Source organism: Archocentrus centrarchus, chromosome 1, assembly GCF_007364275.1.
Source record: "Archocentrus centrarchus isolate MPI-CPG fArcCen1 chromosome 1, fArcCen1, whole genome shotgun sequence".
NCBI lineage: Eukaryota > Metazoa > Chordata > Actinopteri > Cichliformes > Cichlidae > Archocentrus > Archocentrus centrarchus.
This window is the reverse complement of record NC_044346.1, coordinates 28,846,538-28,869,794: the sequence shown is the minus strand read 5'-3', so window position 1 is coordinate 28,869,794 and position 23,257 is coordinate 28,846,538. Positions and strand designations below refer to the sequence as shown.

The window sequence follows — 23,257 nt, the reverse complement described above, 5'->3', positions numbered from 1 at the left end:
GAACAACATTGGATAATAAAATTTATCTGTTATTTTTTCCAGCAGTTGCACAATTGTTGTGTTTCTTTTCTTTTTTTCTTCTCTTTTCTTTTCTTTTCTTTTCTTTTCTTTTCTTTTCTTTTCTTTTCTTTTCTTTTCTTTTCTTTTCTTTTCTTTTCTTTTCTTTTCTTTTCTTTTCTTTTCTTTTCTTGTGATAACTCACCCTGATGATGTTCTCCTCCTTTAATACCTTCTCATTGCAGCAAACCTCCAGACCATCTTTTTGTGTGGAGTGTGATATGTTGTCAGATAAACATACCATGGCAAAACGCCAATGTTGACACTTCATGGAGGAGCAGTGGCCCGGTGAGGGGGACACTTTTTGCAGCGTGTGGGTTATAAAGAGAGGGAGTGGCGCACTGGTTAACACTGAGGAGAGAAACTCCACACGCAGACAGAAGCACGGCAGCGCCAGGGATAACATGATTATCGCTCTATTAGGTCCGCTACTGAGCACAACTAGATGCAGCACAGAGATCATTGTGTGATGAGAGAGGGGAGACGCAGAGGAAATGCTTCATCTGCCACATGGATCCTTTTTTCTTCCAAATGGTCTGCCTAAAGAAGTTACCCACTGACAGTTTTTTAATGCTTGTGTCTCTCATCCACTGGACACGTTGTGCCCCTGCTCCTCATCTCATCTCAGGTAAGGTTGTTGCACTCTTTTTAAAGCTCTTTTCTCAATATTACTCAGGTTCAAGTGCTCACCTAATGTCTAAGCCAGTTATATTAGTAGCATAAGACATGTCATAGTTGATTGAGAAGACCATTATTAGCATTGAAGGATCTGATCTCTTTTTCCTTATGTTGCCTCATATTTTCAGATGAACTGACAGCCTTATAAATAATAAAGGCTAATTCTTGAAGGAGGCAGTACACAATGAGAGAGAAAAAAACTCAAGAAAGCCCCGGAGGAGTGATTCATTTGCTTCCTTTCTCATCCGTGCTGTGAGATACAAGCTCTGTCCTTCCTGGTGGATATTTGTTAACCTCAGGTGAACTCACATAGGCAGTGAGCCAACCTGCTCCAATGGAGTCTGCTATGGAGACCAACCAGACAGACATGGATGGTTACAGCCTCCAGATTGCCCTGCCACTCACAGTACTGGTGGGGATCATGATCCTGTTGATAGTATTTGGTAATGTACTGGTGGTCATAGCTGTGTTTACAAGCCGGGCCCTACGGGCTCCCCAGAACTTATTCTTGGTGTCTCTGGCATCAGCAGACATTTTAGTGGCTACCCTTGTGATGCCTTTCTCCTTAGCCAATGAGCTCATGGGATACTGGTACTTTGGTGAAGTGTGGTGTGAGATATACCTTGCACTCGATGTTCTCTTCTGCACTGCCTCCATTGCCCACCTTTGTGCTATCAGCTTAGACCGCTACTGGTCCATCACCCAGGCCATTGAGTACAACCTGAAAAGGACACCGCGCCGCATCAAATGCATCATCTTCATTGTGTGGGTTATTGCAGCAGTTATTTCCTTCCCACCTCTAATCACCATGGAGAAAGAAAAGAATACTGAAAGTAATTCTAACAATAATAACAATTATACTAACATCACTAAACCTTTGTGTAGGATCAATGATGAGAAATGGTACGTCATCTCCTCCTGCATTGGGTCCTTCTTCCTCCCATGTGTCATCATGGTGCTGGTCTATGTGCGGATCTATCATATTGCCAAAAAGAGGACGCGAGCACCACCTGGAGACCGAACACGCAAGACTGCCACCATCGCTGCTGCCAACCAGAAACAGAATGGCCTGGGTGATGCTGAGGACCGTCTCTGCCATGAGAAGCTGAATGGTGAACAGGCCATGGAGTTGAAGGAGGAAGTGAAACAAGTAGGGGGTGCAGAGGATGGGAAAGGTGAGGTCAACGGGGTGGACATTGAGGACTCATCCTCCTCTGACCACAATATGAACAATCCATGCTCAATTAAAAAGAAACCGACTAAGGGGAAACCCAGGCTGAGTCAAATCAAACCAGGGGACAATGACATCCAAAAGTGCGAGCCGAGCACCAAGGGCAGCCGCTGGAAAGGTCGTCAGAACCGGGAGAAACGCTTCACGTTCGTCCTGGCAGTGGTCATTGGAGCATTTGTGATCTGCTGGTTTCCCTTTTTCTTTACGTACATGCTGAAGACACTGTGTCAGTCCTGCTATGTCCCTGACACCCTGTTCAAGTTCTTCTTCTGGTTCGGCTATTGCAACAGTGCATTGAACCCCATTATTTACACCATCTTCAACAACGACTTCCGGAGGTCATTCAAAAAGATACTGTGCAGGAGGGACACGAGAAGATATGTATGATGGACCATCTTGTACATACTTTGTTTGTTTGTTTTTTTTACCATATTGCACATAAATTGTAAAACACAGTGATCTTTGTGCATGGATCACCAGTTTGTGATCGCTCTAGGTGTAACTGCTTGGAAAAGCTTTGCCAGGATGAGCTTCCTGTGCACTAGTGGGAAAAATTTGCCTTTGGGACTTTCTGGGAGAAAACTTTGTTTTCTTTAATATTCGTCTAGGTTTGGGTACTTGGTAAGGTTTCAGAAAGATTGAGGTTTTGGGTTAAGAAACATTCTTTCAAAAACATTTATGTCTTACAGATTCTGTCCAGCAGAAAGAACTGAAGGCTAACTTCTCCCATGTGTTGCGACATTCTCTTTTTGAACCATCTCTGCCACTCACAGCCTGAACAATAAGTCCACAAAAAGAGAGGCTTAAAGTACAGAACACCACAGTGAAAACATGTTTTGTTGTAACTGCTATTTGTATTTTTATAAAAGAAACACAGTGAAGTCCATGATATGTATTGTATTTTATGGCAGTATATTGTACAAAATGATCTGTCTGAACATTTGTCTCTATTTTTGTTGGATACAGTATTGTGCTATTTTTTTTTTTAATGATATGAAGTGATGTCAGTGATGGTTAGGATGATGATGATGGTGGTGATGACAACTTGTGGGAAAAATGCAGACCCTTTAAAAGAATAAATAAAGGCCACTTCCTGAAACAGTCTCAAGGAGCCATATAAAACTTCAGACCGGTAACAAATGTTATAATTTACAGTATGTTATACTGTGTTGACACGCACTTTTTTTTACACAAACACACTAGAGGCTCGTAATAAAATGGGAAAGAGGCATAAAGTCAGCACAAACAGGAAAAAAAAGTCTGAATTTGTTCTCAGAAAATGAGGCGCTAAAGAAGAGTTCCCAAAGAATAAAGCGTTTTTATCTGCCTGCCATGTGAGGGTGTGAAAACCTTCTTGTACAGTGAATTGGATACATCAACAGAAAAGTGCAAATACACAGGTCTGTTGAATCTGACCTTTGCAAGAGATTAACAAGAAGCTTAGCTCTTAGTGAGCCTCAGCAGAACATGTGCAAATGTTCTTTTGCTCTCTGGATTAATAATGATCGTGATAAGATGGCCGACTTTTTTCTTTTTTCTAAGATGTCAAATTAAATTAACTTTTTAATCTTTTTTACCGCCCAAGTGTGTTTAGTGGAGCTTTAGACTTCGGAGTCCGTTTTCGATGATAAATACGGTTGTAATGCAAGGCACAGGAAGCAGAGAAGTAACGGTTCATTTGCCGTCTTGTGCTACCACAGTATGCATCATTAAATAAAGACACAGAAGCTGACAAACCAGATCCTGATTGACTGGTTCATCTCTCTCTCTCTTTACTGTCTTTTCTCTATCAGGCTTCAAAGACGGGGTGAACAAAAGAGTGACTATAATCTGTGCATTGAATACAAAGAGCATAGCTTTTCCCCGCAGAGGAGGAGTATGTAAATGGATTCCTTTTTGACCATCAGGAAGACAGCGGAGAAGCACAGCCCCTCAGAAAGCAACATGGTCTTTTGGGAGTTTTTCTGATTGTGTATCCACCTCATCCAGCACAGCCTGATATACACTTATTTTTAGCTGGGGGAGTGTTTCTCTGCACGTTTACAACATGTATAAGTGTGGTGAGCCTGTGAGAAAGAGGGAGCGTATGTGTGTGAGAATGTGCGAGTGTATTTGCAGCACATATAAACACAGGGTGAGCTCCCACTGGACAGACAAGTTTGCAGTCGTGCTGATACTCCACGTTCATTTTTAATGAGAGGAGAAATATTGAGGGATTTTCTTTTTTGTCAAAATAAAAAAAAAGAAAAGAGAAAAGAAGAGAGATGGGTGTCTCATTAGGTGATTTTTCAATAAAAGTTAAAGGAACTAATACCCAGTTCCTAATGCTCATAACTCTGGGAATATCAAGCACATTAGTTCATCCATATATCAAAAGCAAGACTTCTCAGTTTCTGGTTACCTCTTTCAAAATGGGCAGGAAAGCCAGGCGTTCACTGTCAGTACATTTGTCATAAGATCTCTTGGGGTGCTGTGTCCTGATTAACGGCAGTCACAAACTATGACCAAATCCACATGTTTTTTGTTGCAGCTTTTTACAATACCCAGAGCAGAGGGTTTGCCATTGATTCCCCAGAATCCTGTTTAGATGCTTCCTCCTGTGAGGTTCCAGGTAGAGAAAGTAAGTTTTTCAAAAGGGTTTCCATTCCCTGATGAGAATTCCCGTGATAGAAAGACACATATTAATGCTTGTCCTGAAATATTAATGTTCAAGAAAGAGTAACCGTCTTATTAATTAAACAAAAACTTGAAAGTAAACTGAAGTTATTTCAGAAGTTTAAATGTTTTATAACACTTCAATATTGAAGCATTTCTACTTCAGTTTAATAATAAAATACACATTAACATTTTTACAGTACATTGAAAGAATTACTGGTTACTCTAGATTTTTGTATCCTCTTATAAACAGTTTTTTTTTTTTTTTTTTGTTCTTACAAATCCTGCATACTGTCACTGGGGTATATAACCAGTTTACATAGGGTATACTGTTGCACATACTGATGTGGTGTGACCAGTATGCTGGCTAATGTAGCTAATGTTAATAGCTAAACAACACTGTAACTGGAGAATCACTTTGCTTAACATAAACATTAATTGAAGTTCTAAACTGGCAATTACTGACACTAATAAGGGGGAAGGTCAAAACAACACCAACATATCACCCTGTAAAATGACATGGCAATCTTTTTAGTTGCTTATTTATGTAAACAGTGGCAAAAGCGGAACATAATGATTCAATTGAAGTTGAGTTGAGGAACAGTTACTGAATGTAATCCAATATTAACTGTCATTTATTTATTTTTTGCTCTGTATATGATCTCTATCAACTCCTGAGGGAAATATCTCCACTAGTTACAGTGTCCCTCTGCTTTTTGGTGCTGAGCAGGTTGCACTGCTTTTGCCATTTTATACATTTATACATTAGTATTACATCAGTGTATATAGATGGTTTAAATGCATGTATCATCATGTTAGTTAGACATATTTGAAATATTGCACAGGAGGTGATAGGGGTTTGTGAGAGGATGCTAACTGATACATATGTGTGTTTACCTCGTCTTGTCCTCCTGTTCCTCTCTGTCTCCCCGTCTGTACCTTTCACATCAACAAGCAGTAGTGATATCATTAGGCGGATGTACTCGTTGACTGCCTATTGGAGGAAGCCAGCTGTTGAAGTCAGCAGACCCTCTACACACACACACACACACACACACACACACACACACACACACACACACACACACACACACACACACACACACACACACACACACACACACACACACACATTTAGCCTCTGGGAATCGGGACATGGATCATCAGGTTAGAGTGCACATCCGTCTCCAAAGGCAAAGCATGGTTCACTGCAGTAACTATTCAAAAAGACAAGAACAAAATGTCAGCATGTCTCAAAAATCATGCATGGTAGATGGAGAATGCATGTAGGGATGAAGCTGCATTTTACTTGGCTGCTTTGTTTTGAGATGAGCGCTTCTAAGTGTCTGTGGGTGGATGGGTGTGTCTGTGTTGTGCACATATGCTGTAGGTGGCCAGGGTGAAAAGGTCATGATGACGATGAATGTTCGTTGAGGCACCCACGTACTACAACCTGTGCAGCTTTTTTTTCAGAGTGACATCCGCCTATTTGAGGTGGCTGTAATATACAGGATTATTATTCATAGTGTTACTGATGACTCACTGTTTTTTTTTCTCCAACTTTTATTTGCCTGCTTCAGAGCGGTTTCACCAGAAGGCCTGGACTTGTCATCTAAACTACGATTTACACCATCCAAGAACATATTACTAAACAAGGATCATATTTTCTAACAGTCATAACTGGCTGTCAGCTCCTTTTTGAGGAAAGAGAGAGTTTCACAGCTGTCCTTTAAAATGGAGTTCCAATCTCATTAGCAGCAGCCTGATTAGCTGTCAGACCTCTGGTCTGACTGGAGAAACAAAACCACACTGGATATTTCCCTTGAAGAATAATTTGTTGCGACAAATCTATTTTCCAGGCAGTCATTATGATTGAGTGCATTCAGATCCCATCGTCCCAGGGACCACACAGCATTATGCAACGTGATTATTAGACTTGTGAGGTACTTAGCTTTGCCCAAAAAAAGCATAGTATACAGGGTTTAGTGTAGTCATAAAAATGTTGGAGCAGCAGTAGACCAGTTTTCTCCTATGTCTAAATATGTCTTCACAAACTGGACTGAGAATATGCAATCAAGGAAAGACATTTAAACATTTAAATAACTTCCACAATTTAAGAGTCATACTGATGCAGATTGTACAAGTGCACACATACATCTCACTTTTAACCCTGGTGTGCATTTCAGCAACAGTATTTAGCTACAGAGTCAAAACAGGTGTTTCTTTTTTCTGCCAGTTAAACCCAGTTTTAGTAACAGTAAAATGCAGCACACACACACACACACACAAAAAAATGAATAAGCAAACACACACAAAACCTCAAATACTTTGTTATTTTATTGTATGCCTATTTTTGATTAACTGATTAATAAATAAGTCTGTAAATGTTATAAAACAGAAAAAACATCCAAAACATCCAAACAACAGCCTGAACAAATATGGATGTTTTGTTGTGATGCAGACTCACACATAGTCCAAGAGTTTTACTGACGTAGTTGCTTTACTTTTATTTTACAGTAATTTGAAGAAATAAGCAATAATCCCTTCGTCACACTGGCAACCTATCCAGGCTGTACCCTGCCTGTCTCTCTATAGCAGCTGGCATAGGCTCAATTAAGTTAAAATACTACAAAAATCACACACTATAAACACCAGTACATTGCATGAAAATATTATAAACAGTATGAACAGCCAAATAAAAAAAAGTATCAGTTTAAATCAGGTTTTCTGGTTGTAAATTTCTGCATTTCTAATTGATTTACTGAGTAAATCAGCAGTAATGTCTGTCCAATGTATATTGTCTGTCCAAGCAGAGCTTCCAGCTAAGAAGCCGTTTAACCTGATGGACACTCCACACACACTGCCACACCTCACATCAATCACAAGACAACCAGCTGATAAGTGAGAGTAATGTTTTGGAAGAATGATGGCTAAAAAAGCCTCATGAAAGAGCGTTTAACAGAGGTGGAAGATTAAAAAAACATCCAATACTTTTCCAGCCCTGAGTGAACTGTGTGGCTCTCTAATTATCACGGATAAAAGCAACAACTAGCTGATCTCCTTCTCACCATTATTTAAGGTCTTTGTGCTGGAAATTCCCAGCTCTCCATGAGTGATGGACAGCCGAGAAGAATATCTGTATGGTGACACGGGAACAGCAAAGTGAATGGGAGGCAGAGAGGGCATTTGAAGTGGGTTGCTGTAGTGTCCGTAATGACTGTCTAGTGTGTACTGATGGACAGGCCAGTGGGCGTTTGAAGGAGATTATACCTGAGCACTCTGCTGTTTCATTGCTGCAACCCTTAATAACAATGACTTAATGAAAGCAGTCGGTTCATGAATAGCATCTTTTTGTGTGCGGTGTGAATTTCGATGTATTTGATCTTTTTTCCCTGGAACTGACTGTAAGTTGACAGTACAAGCTTTTAGTCAACTTTCATAATCACAATAATTGCAAAGGAAACGTAGATGACCATTTTTTATTTTAAAGTTACAGCGCGATGACTTTATAGTGTTGGGGAGAGAAGCTCAGGTAGTTGAAAGGGCTACAAATGCAATGAGTCTTTCTAGTCCATTCTCACTCTGAGGGTAACAAATGCTGTCATTTTGTTGTTTTCAGCAGCAGTTTAAACCTTATTATGTTTGAGTCAAAGTCACATGATCACTTCACCGATTCTGTGGCCTTAGAAAGCTGTCATTGAAAGACAGACTGGATATAAAAGATGAACATAGATGCTGAAAAGCCTCATGCTGGGTTCTGGACTCCAGATTGTGACACACATACCTGCCAGTTAGTGCTAAGTAACAAGTTAATAAAATACTAGAATTTCACTCATTAAAACAAAACACAAGTTTCTCATATGGGCTGCACCTCACAGTAAACCATAACATTTGTGAGTTTTTGATACTTTCCATCTTAGTTTCATTTTGCCGCGTGGATTAAAACTGTACATTTGAACCCAGTTTCTGTTACCTGATTAAAAAAAAAGTTTACTCTTTAATAGATTTCTGCAGTTAAGAGCATTTGAATATATTCTTTTGTGGGCATCATTAAAGCTGGCAAAGTTCTATAATTATGTTCTATAATTACAAATAAAGGTGCACATGTTGCAGAACATATGTGATTTTTGAGTTTGTAATCGCACAGCAGCCATTTCAGTGGACAGCTCTGTGAAACACCATAGGCAATCACCTAGTGACAAACAAGTGTAAGTACCAAGGGAGGCACAGACGTACACTCACCACAAGTTTTGGTTTGCCACTGGTGCTTTGGTACTGTTTTTGAGTCTCAAATCTTTCAACATGGAGACATGGGTTTGTTTTTCTCTGTTTCACTGTTTTAGGCACTGATTAATTTATTCTTTACACCTCTTTTGCTTTTACTCACTGTTTGGTTAGATTGAGGCATGAAGAACTGCATGACCATGTTCAGGAAAAATACAGAAAAAAATACAAATAATCTCACTATTGCTAAAACTGAGTGCACACAGCACCGATGCCAAAAGACACCTTTTCATATCTGAAATATCAGTGATTTTGAAATAACTACAGTATTTGACACCTTGGAAATGAAAATGGACTGGCATTAGTGGTTTAGCATTAGATGCTCCTCATGTTAAGCCAGCGAGCTGCTAAAGGGTGTATTTTAATTCAAACTGAACTAAGTTGTTTATATGACAGGACCACTCTCAGCAGCCAATACAACCACCACTGGTGCTCCAACTCCAAAGGATCCTTTGTCTGTATCTCTGATAAAAACTGCATTATTTGATGCACTGGGATGAAAACAAGTTGCTCTTTCAAGTCTTCCTCCTTAACAACAAATATTAGAGCATCTAACACAAATCACAGTTAAATCTTGTATCACAAAGCAGTGTGACAACAGTGACCCAAGGAATCACTCACACAAGAAGACTGTTTTTATTCAAAAGTGATAAAAATCCTGATTATTTAAACTATGGGCCACCATTGTGAAGATGTGTTTTCATGGCCTCTAAGGCATAAAGAATTTAGCTCGTACAACTGTAAAGGAGCATGAAAAGTGGGCTAGTTGAGTTAAAAACAAAGTTGCTATAGTAACAAAGAGTTATATTTTGTTCACTGACTTTTCCTGTTCAGTGTGAGGCTTTTGATCATTGCACATTCTTTTTATGTTAAGGCCTTGCATTCCTTTTCAGTGGTCTCAGAGAGCGTTTTTAAAGTGGCTCCACAGTGATACAATACCGTTTTGTCCAGCCTCAGACAATGAGTGTGATCAGATTAACCTAACGTTTTTATACAGAATACAAACCTTTTGTCCCAAGACTCTCAATCTAGACAATAACAAGAAAAAAAGTAGCAGCTGTGATATATTTTTTCAACAATACATTAATGAATCCCTAATTCTACAGACGAAAAAAAGGTATGCAGCAGGAATATTTGTAGACTTAAAAAAGCTGTTGACATCATTGATCACAACATACTATTGGTATCAGTGTGTGGTATCAGAGGGGTTGGACTGAATTGGGTGAAGAGCTTTTTAAGAAACAAGCAGAAATTTGTAGAAATAGGTGAATACAAATCAACCTGCATGGATATAAACTGTGGAGTTCCTCAGGGGTCAGTGCTAGGTCCAAAACTATTCATATTATACATAAATGACATATATAAAGTCTCCCACATACTGAAATTTGTACTATTTACGGATGATACAAATATCTTTTGTTCGGGTGACAGTTTACATCAGCTTCTCAAAACAATCTCAACAGAAATGAATAAATTTAAACAACGGTTTGATATTAACAAATTGTCATTAAAATTTGAGTAAAACAAAAATTATGTGATTTGGAAAACAACACCTAACTGATCAAGTACAAGTGATGGTAAATAAGGTATGTATAGAAAGGGTGTATGAGTACAAATTTCTGGGTGTAATGTTGGACCATAAAATCTGCTGGAAGCCTCGTGTCAATCATGCAAAAGCAAAAATAGCAAAGAGCATCACCTTGTTAGGAAAAACAAGGCATGTTCTGAACCAGAAATCATTGCATATTTTATACCGTTTAATGGTGTTATCTTATTTGAATTATTGTGTGGAAATATGGGGTAATGCATGCAAAAGCACAATACAGCCACTATGCACATTACAAAAAAGAGCAATAAGGATAGTTAATGATGTTGGATATCTGGAGCATAGAAAGGCTTCATTTTTAAGGTCAAACATGTTGAAATTTATGGATCTGGTAAAATTTAAAACTGCTCAAATACTGTACTGTTAAAAAAATATTCAAAGACAGAGAAGGGGGTTATGAACTGAGGAAAGAGTTCAATTTAAAAAAGAAAAAAACATAAAGTAAGGACAACAATGAGGAGCCTGTGAAGAGCGGTCTGTGGAGTGAATTTATGGAACAATTTAGAAGAGAAATTGAAAATGTGTACCAATATAAATCAGTTTAAAGAATTATATGAAAAACAAATATAAAGCACTATATGAACAAGGTAGAGTGTTAAATATTTATATGGATGTTCTATATATATATATATATATATATATATATATATATATACAGATTTTTACGATATACTATCAAATCAATACTTCTGGCTAGGTATAGTTAATTCATAAAGACAATACAACAAGGGAATATGTATTATGTACATATTAGGCACATATGTATATTTCTGACTGTATAATCACAACAAATATAAAGAATGAGCAAGTTAGGGGTAGGAATTAATAAGCAATTGATTCCTCCAACTCCTTTTCATAGACACACACACACACACACACACACACACACACACACACACACACACACACACACACACACACACACACGCACACACAAAAAGTCACTGACTGCATGTGAACTTGTTTTTTATTTTTATTAACTTATGTTATTTACATGTTTGAAATAAAATTTTTTGATTTGATTTGATTTGATTTGAAGCACATGAAGTGGGTTTTCTCCACACCTAGGTTCTCACTCAAACTTCAATACAACAGATGAAAGTCTGTCTAAAAGACAGCAGCACCACTGTTTTCTGATCTGCTCTCCTACAACGTAATCTGAGCTGCAATCTTAATTTGAGTGACAGCTTCCTGTAAAACAGGCCTTTAAAAAGAGTCCAATTATACACACTTGTGGAAACAGTTCAAACTCATCCTTTTATGTTATCTCCATGACTCACCCACTCTCACCCACCTATATCCATCCCTGTAACACTCAAGCTATGTTTCTCCATAGGTGCTCTCAGTAAATACAGCACAGGGAATAGCAGACTTGTTAGTGTGTGGTAATTATGAGTAATTCAGGACCACGGTATTTTACACGCAGTTTAAACGGAAAGCTTACAAATCCCAGAAAAAGAAACACATTACAGGCAATTATCAGGAAAATTGAAAGAGATGTGCTAGTGAGCATGAATCCAAATGATATGTGGGTGTTGTGACAGAGATCCTATTTGTTTCATGTAAGACAGGTGGATGAACATGTAATAAGGGGATGGTGGAAATGGAAGAAGAAAACAAAGACAGAACAGAGTCAAAAGGGAGCAGGTAAACTCCCAGGATGATTTGATGTGAAAATAAACAGCTAAAAGATATTAGAGCCAAAGGTTCACACGCAGAAGGTATATGTTATATGTATTTAGGAAATTGGCAGAAAGAGAGAGAGAGAGAGTGAAAGAGAGACAAAGACAGAGACAGACAGAGAGAGTGAAAGAGAGAGAGAGGGAGAGAAAGAGAGACAGAGAGAGGGAGAGAAAGAGAGAGAGAGAGAGAGAGAGAGCGAGAGAGAGGGAGAGAAAGAGAGACAAAGACAGAGACAGACAGAGAGAGAGAGAAAGAGAGAGAGAGGGAGAGAAAGAGAGACAGAGAGAGAGAGAGAAAGAGAGACAGAGAGAGAGTACACAGGGTACCTTGGTGGGAACACAAAGTCCAAGTCATCTATATTCCAAAGCCTCCTGTTCTATTTTGTACTAGATGATCTTCAAACCTCTACAGTAAAAGCTCTACTCTGCTTGTGTCCTACCCAAACTGCATTCGGACTGCCATCTTCTCATACAACAGCATTTTTGTTGTTGTTGTCAAAGCAGATGTGATTCTGCCTCTTCCCATCAATGAGAATAATCCTGTTTCCCTGAGACAAAAGGCTCATCTTTCATATCAATGACAGTGGTAAATTAGTCTGAGGCTCAGCCATGGAAAATGGACACGATAGCCCATATTTATACGTGAATTGGGTTATGTGGCCGGCAAACACAAATGGAAAAAAACCACTGGTATTCTCTCTCAAGTGAAAAGGCCACAGACAAGAAGTGTATACATTAAACAGTGGATAATTGTGGGTCTGGAACCCCCTGGGACACTAAAAAATTGAAAAAGTCACGACAAAAACAGCTGCGTATTAGAACAACCCAGAGTAGAGAACTGGCAAATCACATTTTGATTGACTGCCTTCATTCTGTTCCTCAGCACAACCATAGGGGATCTCAGTTGTGTCCCTTTACACTTCTTTCTAAGAGTGCTCACTCACAAACTGAGTTTAACCCCCACCCCCACCCACTCCCCACACAGTGTGCATTTGTAAATATTTGTTCTGTGAAATATGAAACATAATTGCTCAAGAAAAAATCATATGGGAGACAAATATTCTTTTGTTGGATGAAGGTAAAAGTGGTGGCAACAGCTGGACTTTGCTACCATGTGGACACTGTTCCTTCAAATTAAATGATAAGACAGGCTTGTCGCAGCACTTTAGATTGCATTATACTGTTGAAATAACAGGCTATTATTTATGAAAGAGAGCACAATGCATTGCTCCAGCAATCTGATATTCACTCTAAGTAGGTTTGTTTTAAAAGGACACAATTTTCTATTACACAACAGTCTTTTAACCTCATTAAAAAAAGACCAAATCTCAGTGATTTCCTCTCGTTCTGCTAAGGGTGACTTTTAAACTATCCCAATGAATTCATAGCATCCCTCCCCAAAAAAGTCAGCCTTAACCCTGCCTGAACAAAACAGCAGGGAGCCACATAATAACCAGCTGCAAAAGCATGGCTGGCATCATCTTCACCTTATAAGGCTGCCTGTTTGTTTGCCTGTATCATAATGGCAAAATCTGGTCCTGGAGTCATCTTCTGTTACAGTATCTATTATTCATAAGTACCAGATTAACATTTTGGGAAAAGATCAGGGTGATTTCTGAGAAGATTATTGCAAAAGAAATTTCAGTGAACCCAAAGCTATTTCTGGTTGGAACACAGTTGTAATAAAAAATAATTATAATGGATTATCCTCAGCTTTTAAATGCCAAAAGGCAATCATTTTTGAGAAAAAAATCTCATAGCCCAAATGTGGCTCACCAGATGGCATCAAATCTTGAGGCAAGAACCTGCTATTCCAAACTCATACTTGAAACCTTAGGCGATCTGCTGTGGCTGCTTGGGTTGTGAGGAGAAAGAGACAAAAAGGGAGAGCATATAGACAATGACAAAACACAAACTACTGGAAATAGTAGCCAGACGTGGCAATCTGAACACATCAGGAGTGAAAAGAAGCAAGTGAAGAAAAAATGCTCAGTGCATCCCCCAGCAGCCTGAGTCTATAGCAGCACAACGAAAGGATGGTTCAGCCTTGAGTATAATCTTTATCAAAAAGAAAAGTGTAAAGCCTAATCTAGAAAGTAGAGATGCCTCCCAAACCCAAAGTGGGATGATATCAATGGAGAGGGGCCTACTATATGAAAACTCTGCCTCCCATTCTACTTTTAAATACTCTAGGAACCACAAGTAAGCCTGCAGTCTGAGATCAAAGAGCTCTGTTAGGATAATATGGTACTATGAGGTCTTTAAGATACGACAGGGCCTGCTTATTCAAGACTTTGTGTGTAAGGAGACGGAGTTTAAATTCAATTCTGAATTTAACAGGGAGCCAGTGAAGAGAAGCCATTTTAGCAGAAATATGATTTCTCTTTCTGGTCCTCACCAGCAGCATTTTGAAGGCTTTTCAGGGAGCTTTTAGAGCAGCCTGGTAATGAATTACAACAGTCCAGTCTAGAGGTAACAAGCGCATGCGATAGCTTTTCAGCATCACTCTAATTTTGGCAATATTACACAGATGAAAGAAAGCAGTCCTAGAAATTTGTTCAATATCCAGTTTCCTTGCAGCGTGGTTAGACCGCGTGAAATTTTTTTGGCTAAATAAAATAAGCTCTATTTCATCTGAATTTAAAAAGCAGAAATGTATTATTCAGGCCTTTATGTCTGTAAGATATACCTGCAGTTTAGCTAATTTATTTTCAGGGTACAAGAGCATCAGATAAAGTGATTTAAAATGTAATTTCACATAATGCTGAATACAAGATAAAAGAAAAAATACAGAAAAGAAGGTACATAACTCTTCCTGCCAGACTGAAGATGCTTCAGCTGTGGTGCTACAGCTTTTGAGATGAGCTGTTTCAGTCTATTTGTGCTTGCACTGATGGTTCTAAAATACCTGCCTGGTGGTAGGAGCTTGAACAAATGGTGCCCAGGATGTGTAGTGTCTTTAAAGATTTCCTTAGCACTCCTCACACTGCAAGTTTTGTAGAGATCTTCTATAGTACTACAGATCTGCTTTCCAGATCTGTCTTGAATCCTACTCATTGTATTTCCCCTTTGACCTCTCATCCATCTGCCTTTTCCCATCCAATCCCATGTGGATAAATTGTGAAGGAAACTCCAAAATACCCAACACATGCTCATAGATTTCATGGCAGACTTTGGCTTTAATTTATTCCATTATTTCATTTTCAAATTCATCAAGCCTTTCAGCTGGCAGTTGGTGCAGGGCTGAAAAAGAAATGCAGAATATGAAAGATGAGACCAAAAAAAAAAAAAAAATGGCTACACATGGGCAGCAGAGAGGTAGACAGCAGTGGGAAGAGGGCCAGGCTGTGAATACTGATGGGACAATCAGTTGTGTTTCGATTGCACACACAAAAAAGCTAGTCAGTGTTGGCTTGGAAAAAAGACAAAAATAAAAAAAAGTGATAGCTGAGCTTTGGGGAAGATTACATCTGGCACCGTCTCGCACTCCTTCCTCATCACGTTTTTTGGTTTTTTTGTTTGTTTCTAGGGGAATTGCTCAAGCCGTGGGGGAATTGTCTGAGGGAAATACAGACATCAATCTCCCATAACATGTAGGAGAAATAATAACACATCAAAGTAGTGCTCTCAGCATGCTGTTGGGAATTAGTCAAGAACAGCAAGTTTTGATGCTCAAAATGCATGCCTTCATATTTAAATGCATGGGAAACAGTTCAGCACCTTTTGTCTCCGTTTCATAAAACATGTCAGGATCTCTCCAGGCTTGTCCTGAGAAGTCAATCGAGCTCAGCGAGCGGATGTTTACTTTGTGGCTATCACTCACTGTTATTCATCATTAACATCCTGACAGCTAGGAAAAATCTATTTTTTCTGACTTAATGCCTTAATAAAACTGCCACTAAGCATATTCAGATCAATCAGTATCTCAGCTGTCAAAATGGACTTTGAATTAGCAGGTGGCATGCTGCTGCGTAGCAGTCCTCAGTCCTTAGCACCCTGCTGAGTTATGATTGGAGCTGAACTTCCAGAATGTGTGTGTGTGTGGTTGTTCTTGCCCTCTCCACATGGAGTCTGTCCAGGGTTCCACAGTAGTCAGTTCTCACATGATTTCAACCGTCCTGAGGGGATTAGCGATAAACATCCAAGCTTATTCTGGAACTGCACACCCCCCGCTCTCCCGCGTCTCCTTTTTCTCGTTCTTTTGAAATTTCTTTCCATTTCTTAATTTTTTTTTTTTTACCCCAATTTCTTCTTTCTATCGCACCTTTCCTCTTTACATCTGCCTCCACTTCTTGTTTTTTCCACCTATTTTTTCTTGGCTGATTTTTCCTTTCTCTGCCTCTCCTTCCCTTTTTTGAAATGCCTCTCTCCTTTTTTCTTTCTTTTCTTTTCTTTTCTTTTCTTTTCTTTTCTTTTCTTTTCTTTTCTTTTCTTTCTTTTCTTTTCCCCTCATCTAGCCCCTCCCTCCCTCCCCCCCTCCCTCCCTCCCTCCCTCCATTCCTTTCCTTTTCCTGTCATTACTCATCCTCTCCATCTTCTGTCCTCCTCCTCCCTTGCCCCCTCTTATATCTGGTGACCTCTCCTCCCCAGTGACGATTTGACTAAGTGGGAACTTGTAGCACAAAAATGAAAACAATAAGTCACACTTGAGGCAGGGGATTGTAACAGCAGCATGTAGATAAGAGACAAACCGCCAACAACATTTTGGAGTCACTTCTTGTCATACATTTAAACTTTGTACAGAAAGGAAGGAAAGCTGTTTGGCACTGGCAGAGAAGATTTGCCAAGTTTTTCATGGGTGCAACCCACATACCCAACTCTGCTGCTCAACCCACAAATGTATTTTCCTTACAAATGTGGCATAATTTAAAGGGAAGTAAACAAGCTTTTCAGCGGTATAAGATTTACTACCACGAAGCAAGAACCAAACACAAATTTCCTCACTTTTTGTACTAGGATTATATACATACAAAAAGAGCTGGCAGGTAGTTGCTGCTATTTTTGGTGGACAGGAATTATACAAGAGGGGGAATTCAATTTTAGGGACATTCTGAGCAATTTCAGGGACCTCCCAAAGGCTTTGCATCCATTTTCCTATCACAAGGGGACACTGAACTTTCTGATGCAGCACTGGGGAGATGCAAACAGGAACATTCATGAGCAGCACAATTATTATTGCAGCATTTCCCTGTGCTAAATCTGATGAAGTGAAAACATAACAACTAACATTAGAAGGTTACAAAAAAGAAGCAACAAGTAGACAATTAATCTTTTTATTGATATTTAGAGCTGAAATTACTTAGGAAAAATGGGTTAAAGGAAATAAAATTGGGCGAGCAACAGGATGTGGAAGAATTTTCTTTGGAGATGATGTTTGATTGGAAAAAGATTACAGTGTTTACTTTGAGGAAAGTCTGTCTATCATAAAACAAATGTAGAGAATTAAAGACAGGAGCCAGGTCCCACTACTGTCAGTAACAGTACAATTGTGTGTTTATGAATTCTTGATTGAGTGCATGGTGTTATTATGATGTGTGTCCGACTGGGGAATGTGAATGTGTCCTTATTTGTATGGGTGATGTTGTGGTTGTGTTGTTCTTTAGATGCTCAACTAAATCATGGTCACTAACTTCAATTAGCTTCATTAGTTATAATTAATCTCTGGCTCTCTTCCACAGCATGTCTTTCACCCCGTCTCCCTTGCCTCACCCTAACTGGTTGCAGCAGATGACGCTCCCTCTCGCACATTTGGCGATTGTTGTGATTTGGCACTATATAAATGTAATGTAATTGAACTGAATCTACAGTGTACTCTGTCTTTTTGCAGTGTGAAGTACTGAACCGACCAAAATCAGCAAACTGAAATTCCATTATAGGCATTTGTGTATTGCTTCAGAGAGGAAACTGAATGGTGACATCTGCTATGCTACTGATTAAGACCTATTTGGGGTTCTTCTACACAACATAGGCTCACTGGTTGCCTTTTTTTTTGTAGTATGCAAACACTATAGAAATATAATGTTTTATATAGTCCAAAGGCTTAAGCTTCATTTTTGTGTACAGCTGGTTGTAAAGGGTGTTTTCAAAATTGAGATCCTTTGGGGGCACTGCACCATAAAACATATGAATTTGCACTGAAATCACCCGTGCTTATTACAGATGTGAAACTGGATATTCTTAAAAAAAGTTTCACCCTCCCCACTCACATGCCTTTCAATGTTTGGGTTCACTGCACCATCTCCACAATTATTGTACATCATATATAACTAAATATAGAAATAAAACTGTACTTTTTTAAACTTATGCTTTCTAAGCCAGTTTGAAACACTATCTATTTTTTATGTGACACCCACTTCTATTAAACCATGTTTGCAGAAACAGGAGGTCTGTTCACAATTAAAGGCAAGATAACTTGTTGATTTTCTTTTCAACCTATTTTCAAGTACCGCCACATTAAAAAAAACAAAAAAAAAAACTGCTACTATTGCCTTTGCTACTCTAACTCCATAACTGTCTGGCAGCTAAGAGGTTTAAAGCACATCTATGGGAACCTTCAACATGGAGAATGAACTGTCTGGCTGTATCAGATGGTGCAAAGGGTTAATACATCTGAAGTGACATAAAAACCTTAAGGCAGGCTGCTCCAGAGATGCCCATTAGGAAGTGGTGTGTCACTTAATTTCATTTAAATGGATATGATCTGCTGATAAAATGTCTAAAATTCTAGGTTTGTGACAATACCATATTCACTCCATGATATGTGTCTGCAATATGATTACAGGAAACAGTGAAAGCAGGAGGGAAGATAGAGCTGTGTGTTTAGAACTGGCACAAACATAGTGTGCCAATGGTTAGCAGTCCAAACACAAAGAAAATAGGGTGTTTATTTTTATTAATGGCAGTAATTTGTTGGTTATGGCTACAGTGTTTTAGGCTACAAAAACACATGGTTTAGTGTGACCTGGACCCTGGGATCTGCTCTGTATTTAGACATTATTACTGTCTGCACTGTGCTGTGAATCCACATTACTTTCACTCCTACCTATCTACTGTCTTCTGGTTTTCTCCCAAAGATGAGTAAATATCTAATTTACAGAAATGGTTTCATCATATGATGCTTTGGCCTTTTGCAATTTCCGCTTGCCACTTGATGCATTGTATTCCATTCATCCCTCCGAATCTGTGATTATTCCTGGTTAGTGTTTGCTCCTGGCATTGCAGCCCACCCTTTTCACTCAATCTCCCCAAAGTGTACAGAAGTGATACTAATAAAAATACTTGTTATGTAAAAAAAAAAAAAAAAACAGCAACCACACAAATCTCTCACAAGCTTTGCTCCTAAATGGAAAAGTTGTTATGATGCACAGAGACAGAGAGAGAGAAAAAAAGGGGACTAATCCTCCCACAGCTTTTCACAGCTTGGTAAATTTTTAAATGACATTAGACATCTTTTTATCAATTTGTGGCACTTTCAGCTTTTACTGAGAAATGAAAAATGAAACAGAGAGCAAAAAAAGCAATAATAAGGCTTTTCACAAGTTGCATTCCTGGAGGAGCAACAAAGTTTTCTTTCTTTTGAATACAGGTTTTGCTGAATTGCTTAAAGAATGCACAAGGTGTGATGGGCTGTATATTGTATGAAGGTGTTATGATTATAAAAAAATAATTCTGTTTTTTCCTACTCTACCTGTTCTCTATATTTCAAAACAGACAGCTAAACATGACCTAATTCAATTCAATTTAGTTTTGTTTACAATACCAGTCAAACGTTTGTACACTGGTACTGTACATAGTGCCAAATCAAAACAGTCTCCTCAAGGTGCTTTAAGGTAAAGACCCTACAATAATACAGAGAAAACCCCATCAATCAGATAATGAATGTAGTATGATCCCCCATGTACAAGCACCTGGTGACAGTGGAAAGGAAAAACTTCTTTTTGAACAGGAAGAAACCTCTGACAGAACCAGACTCAGGGTGGGACAGCTATCTGCCATGAACAGTTGGGTATGAGGGGGGTGAGGCAGGACAAAAGACACACTGTGGAAGAGAGCCAGAGATTCATAATAACTAATGATTAAATGCAAAGTGGTGCATAAACACATAGAAAGTAAAAGATGCGAGTGAAGAAGAAACGCTCAGTGCATCACGGGAAGCCCCCAGCAGCCTATGCCTATTGCAGCGTAACTAAGAGAGGGTTCAGGGTGACCTGATCCAGCCCTAACTACAAGCTTTATCAAAAAGGAAAGTTTTAAGCCTAATTTTAAAAGTAGAGAGCTTGTCCTCCTCTCAAACCGTGAGCTGATTCCACAGGAGATGGGCCTGAAAGCTGAAGCTCTGCCTCCCAATCTACTTTTAAATACCCTAGGAACCACAAGTAAGTCAGCAGTCTGAGACTAAAGTGCTCTATTGGGGTGATACGGTACTAAGAGGGCCTGATTATTCAAGACCTTGTATGTGAGAAGAAGGATTTTAATTTTAGCCAATGAAGAGAAGCCAGTATGGGAGAAATCTGCTCTCTCTTTCTAGTCCCTGTCAGTACTCTCGCTGCAGCATTCTGGATCAGCTGAAGGCTTTTCAGGGAGTTTTTACTTACACATTCAAAAATATTTTTCTTCTATGACTCACAAACACATTTCAAGCATTGTTGCTGTTTGTGTATATACTGCCCGAGAGGACTTTTCTGCCTTTGTTTAAACAGCCACATTAGCAAAGAACACGTGGTACATTCATACCCAACAGGTGTCCAGTACAAACAGTCTGACACTACTGTATCTACCGTGCAGCTGTAGATACTGACAGTGTCACTTTAATATGCCTCAGCATATAATCTGAAAGACAATGTTACCAACCTACCACAACATAGGAAGTGTGGTTACTTTGCATTTTATTGCATTTAAACAGCACATTTTTTTGGTTCTCATGTGTTCTTTCACACCTAGAAAGAGAAACACTAACCCCAAATGCAAAATAACATAAAATAAGCTGAAAATGCATACCACAAAATGCTCCACAGAGTAGCTGTGAGCATGAAGTGTCCCTTGGTTTCCAAGTCAGCTCCACAAAATGTGTTTGTGTGGTATTTATATGAAATCCATCCACTTTCTTAACAGCATGGGCTGGGCGGTGTGAGTGTGTGTGTGTGTGTGTGTGTGTGTGTGGGGGGGGGGTGATACATCTGCATTCTATTGTAGTCAAGAGCTTGAATTAAGGATGTCACAATACCAGATTTTCACTGCACATATAAATGGTAAATGAAATGGTTCTTATATAGTGCTTTTCTACTCTACTTGAGCACTTAAAGTGATTTATGTAACATGGTCATTCACCCATTCATACAAACACTTTTCTATGCCTAAGTGCTTTCTAGCTAACATCAACACACATTCATACTCCAATGAACACATCAAAGAGCAACTTGGGGTTTGGTATCTGGAGCAGCCACGGATTGAACCACAAACCTTCTGATTAGTAGGTGAGCTGTTCTACCTCTGGAGCTACAGCCACCCCAAGTTCTGTGGCTGCAGTTCACTATGAGTTCACTCTAACAATGTCATCAGGATATCAATATAAAAATAGAAACTACTACTAATAATAATAATGCCAGCCAAAGTTATCTTTAATATTTGGTCTTTTGATTTAATTATTTGGCATCAGGGTTAACCTTTCACACTCATAATCTGAGTGTGTTACTCTTGTCTGTCATGTTCTCCTCTTGTTTGTTATGTATATAAAAGATGGACGTAGCAACTGTGACATCACCAGGTGGTTAATGAAGTCTCACTGTAAATCCTTGAGCTGATTGTTTTGACAGTTGTTGTCTTGTGTTTTAAACCAGAAGCGATGAGCATGGGGTGGATATGACTGAGAAACCGAGGGACACTTCGTCCTCACACCTACTTTCTGTCTGCTTGATGTTGTCAAAACTGCTATTGTGCTCCACTTTGGTATTGTTTTGGCTTGTTGTGCACCTGTAAGCTCCATCTGTCCTTTGTGCTTAGTTGATGAACAGTAGTAGTTTTTTCATTGTCTAGAAAGTTAGTGCATCTTTTTCATTTTCAGGTTTGGGGGCAATCAGTGTTACAATGTCATACCATCACCCATTATTTTAGGATGTTATCTTGTTTGTCCCATTCATATGGCATTATTATTAATTTTTTTTATCTTTCATATTTATACTGCACCATCACTTGTTAAAACTTGATTCCAAACACAGATTAATATTTTAAAGCCAAAACAATGTGTGTATCCTGCAGACTACTGACACAGAAGGCATATCCATACACTGCTCAAAAAAATTAAGGGAACACTTTTTAATCAGAGTATAGCATCAAGCCAATTAAACTTCTGGGATATTGATCTGGTCAATTAAATAGCAGAGGGGTTGTTAATATTATCAGACCCTATTCTGGTGCAGTGCAGTGCAGTGCAGTGGTTCCTCCTGGTGCATGACAATGCTTGGCCTCATCCAGTGAGAGTATGCAGATAATTCCTGGAGGTTGAAGGAACTGATACCATCAACTGGTCCCCATGCTCGACTGACCTAAATCCACCTCTGAACACCTCTGGGACATTATGTTTTGGTCCATCCAATGCTGCCAGGTGGCACCTCAGACTGTCCAGGAGCTCAGTGATGCCATTATACAGATTAGGAGGAGATCCCCATGGCACCATCTGTCATCTCACAGGAGCATGCCTCAACATTGCCAGTCATGCATATAAGCACTTGGGGGCCATACAAACTACTGAGTACCATTCTGAGTTGCTGCAATGAAATTTTGGCAACATGGACTAGCCTGTTGCATAATTTTTTCACTTTGATTTTTGGGGTGTCTTTGAATTCAGGCCCCTGTAGGTTGTTAATCTCAATTTCCATCAAACAGTCCACATCAGTACAAAATCAGAATCTTTAATTGTAATTATATGAAAAGTACAGCAAAATTGTATGCAGTCCCTATTCAGTGTAAATAAAGCAATCTATCTTATTAAACATCTCTTCTATGTAAAAAAAAAAAAAAAAATAGAAATAGATATCCAGCATGATTTTTTTCCCATTGAGATCTGAT

At 39.0% G+C, this 23,257-nt stretch overlaps 1 protein-coding gene across 1 annotated transcript; it reads left to right on the top strand.

Annotated features, from left to right (window-relative positions):
- The first annotated feature begins 466 nt into the window (after positions 1–466).
- Positions 467–3,329, top strand: adra2a (adrenoceptor alpha 2A). The gene is made up of 2 exons (XM_030736773.1): positions 467–685; positions 864–3,329. Exon 2 carries the CDS (start codon positions 1,070–1,072, stop codon positions 2,351–2,353), a length of 1,284 nt encoding a protein of 427 aa, XP_030592633.1. The 5' UTR covers positions 467–685; positions 864–1,069; the 3' UTR covers positions 2,354–3,329.
- The last annotated feature ends 19,928 nt before the right edge of the window (positions 3,330–23,257 follow it).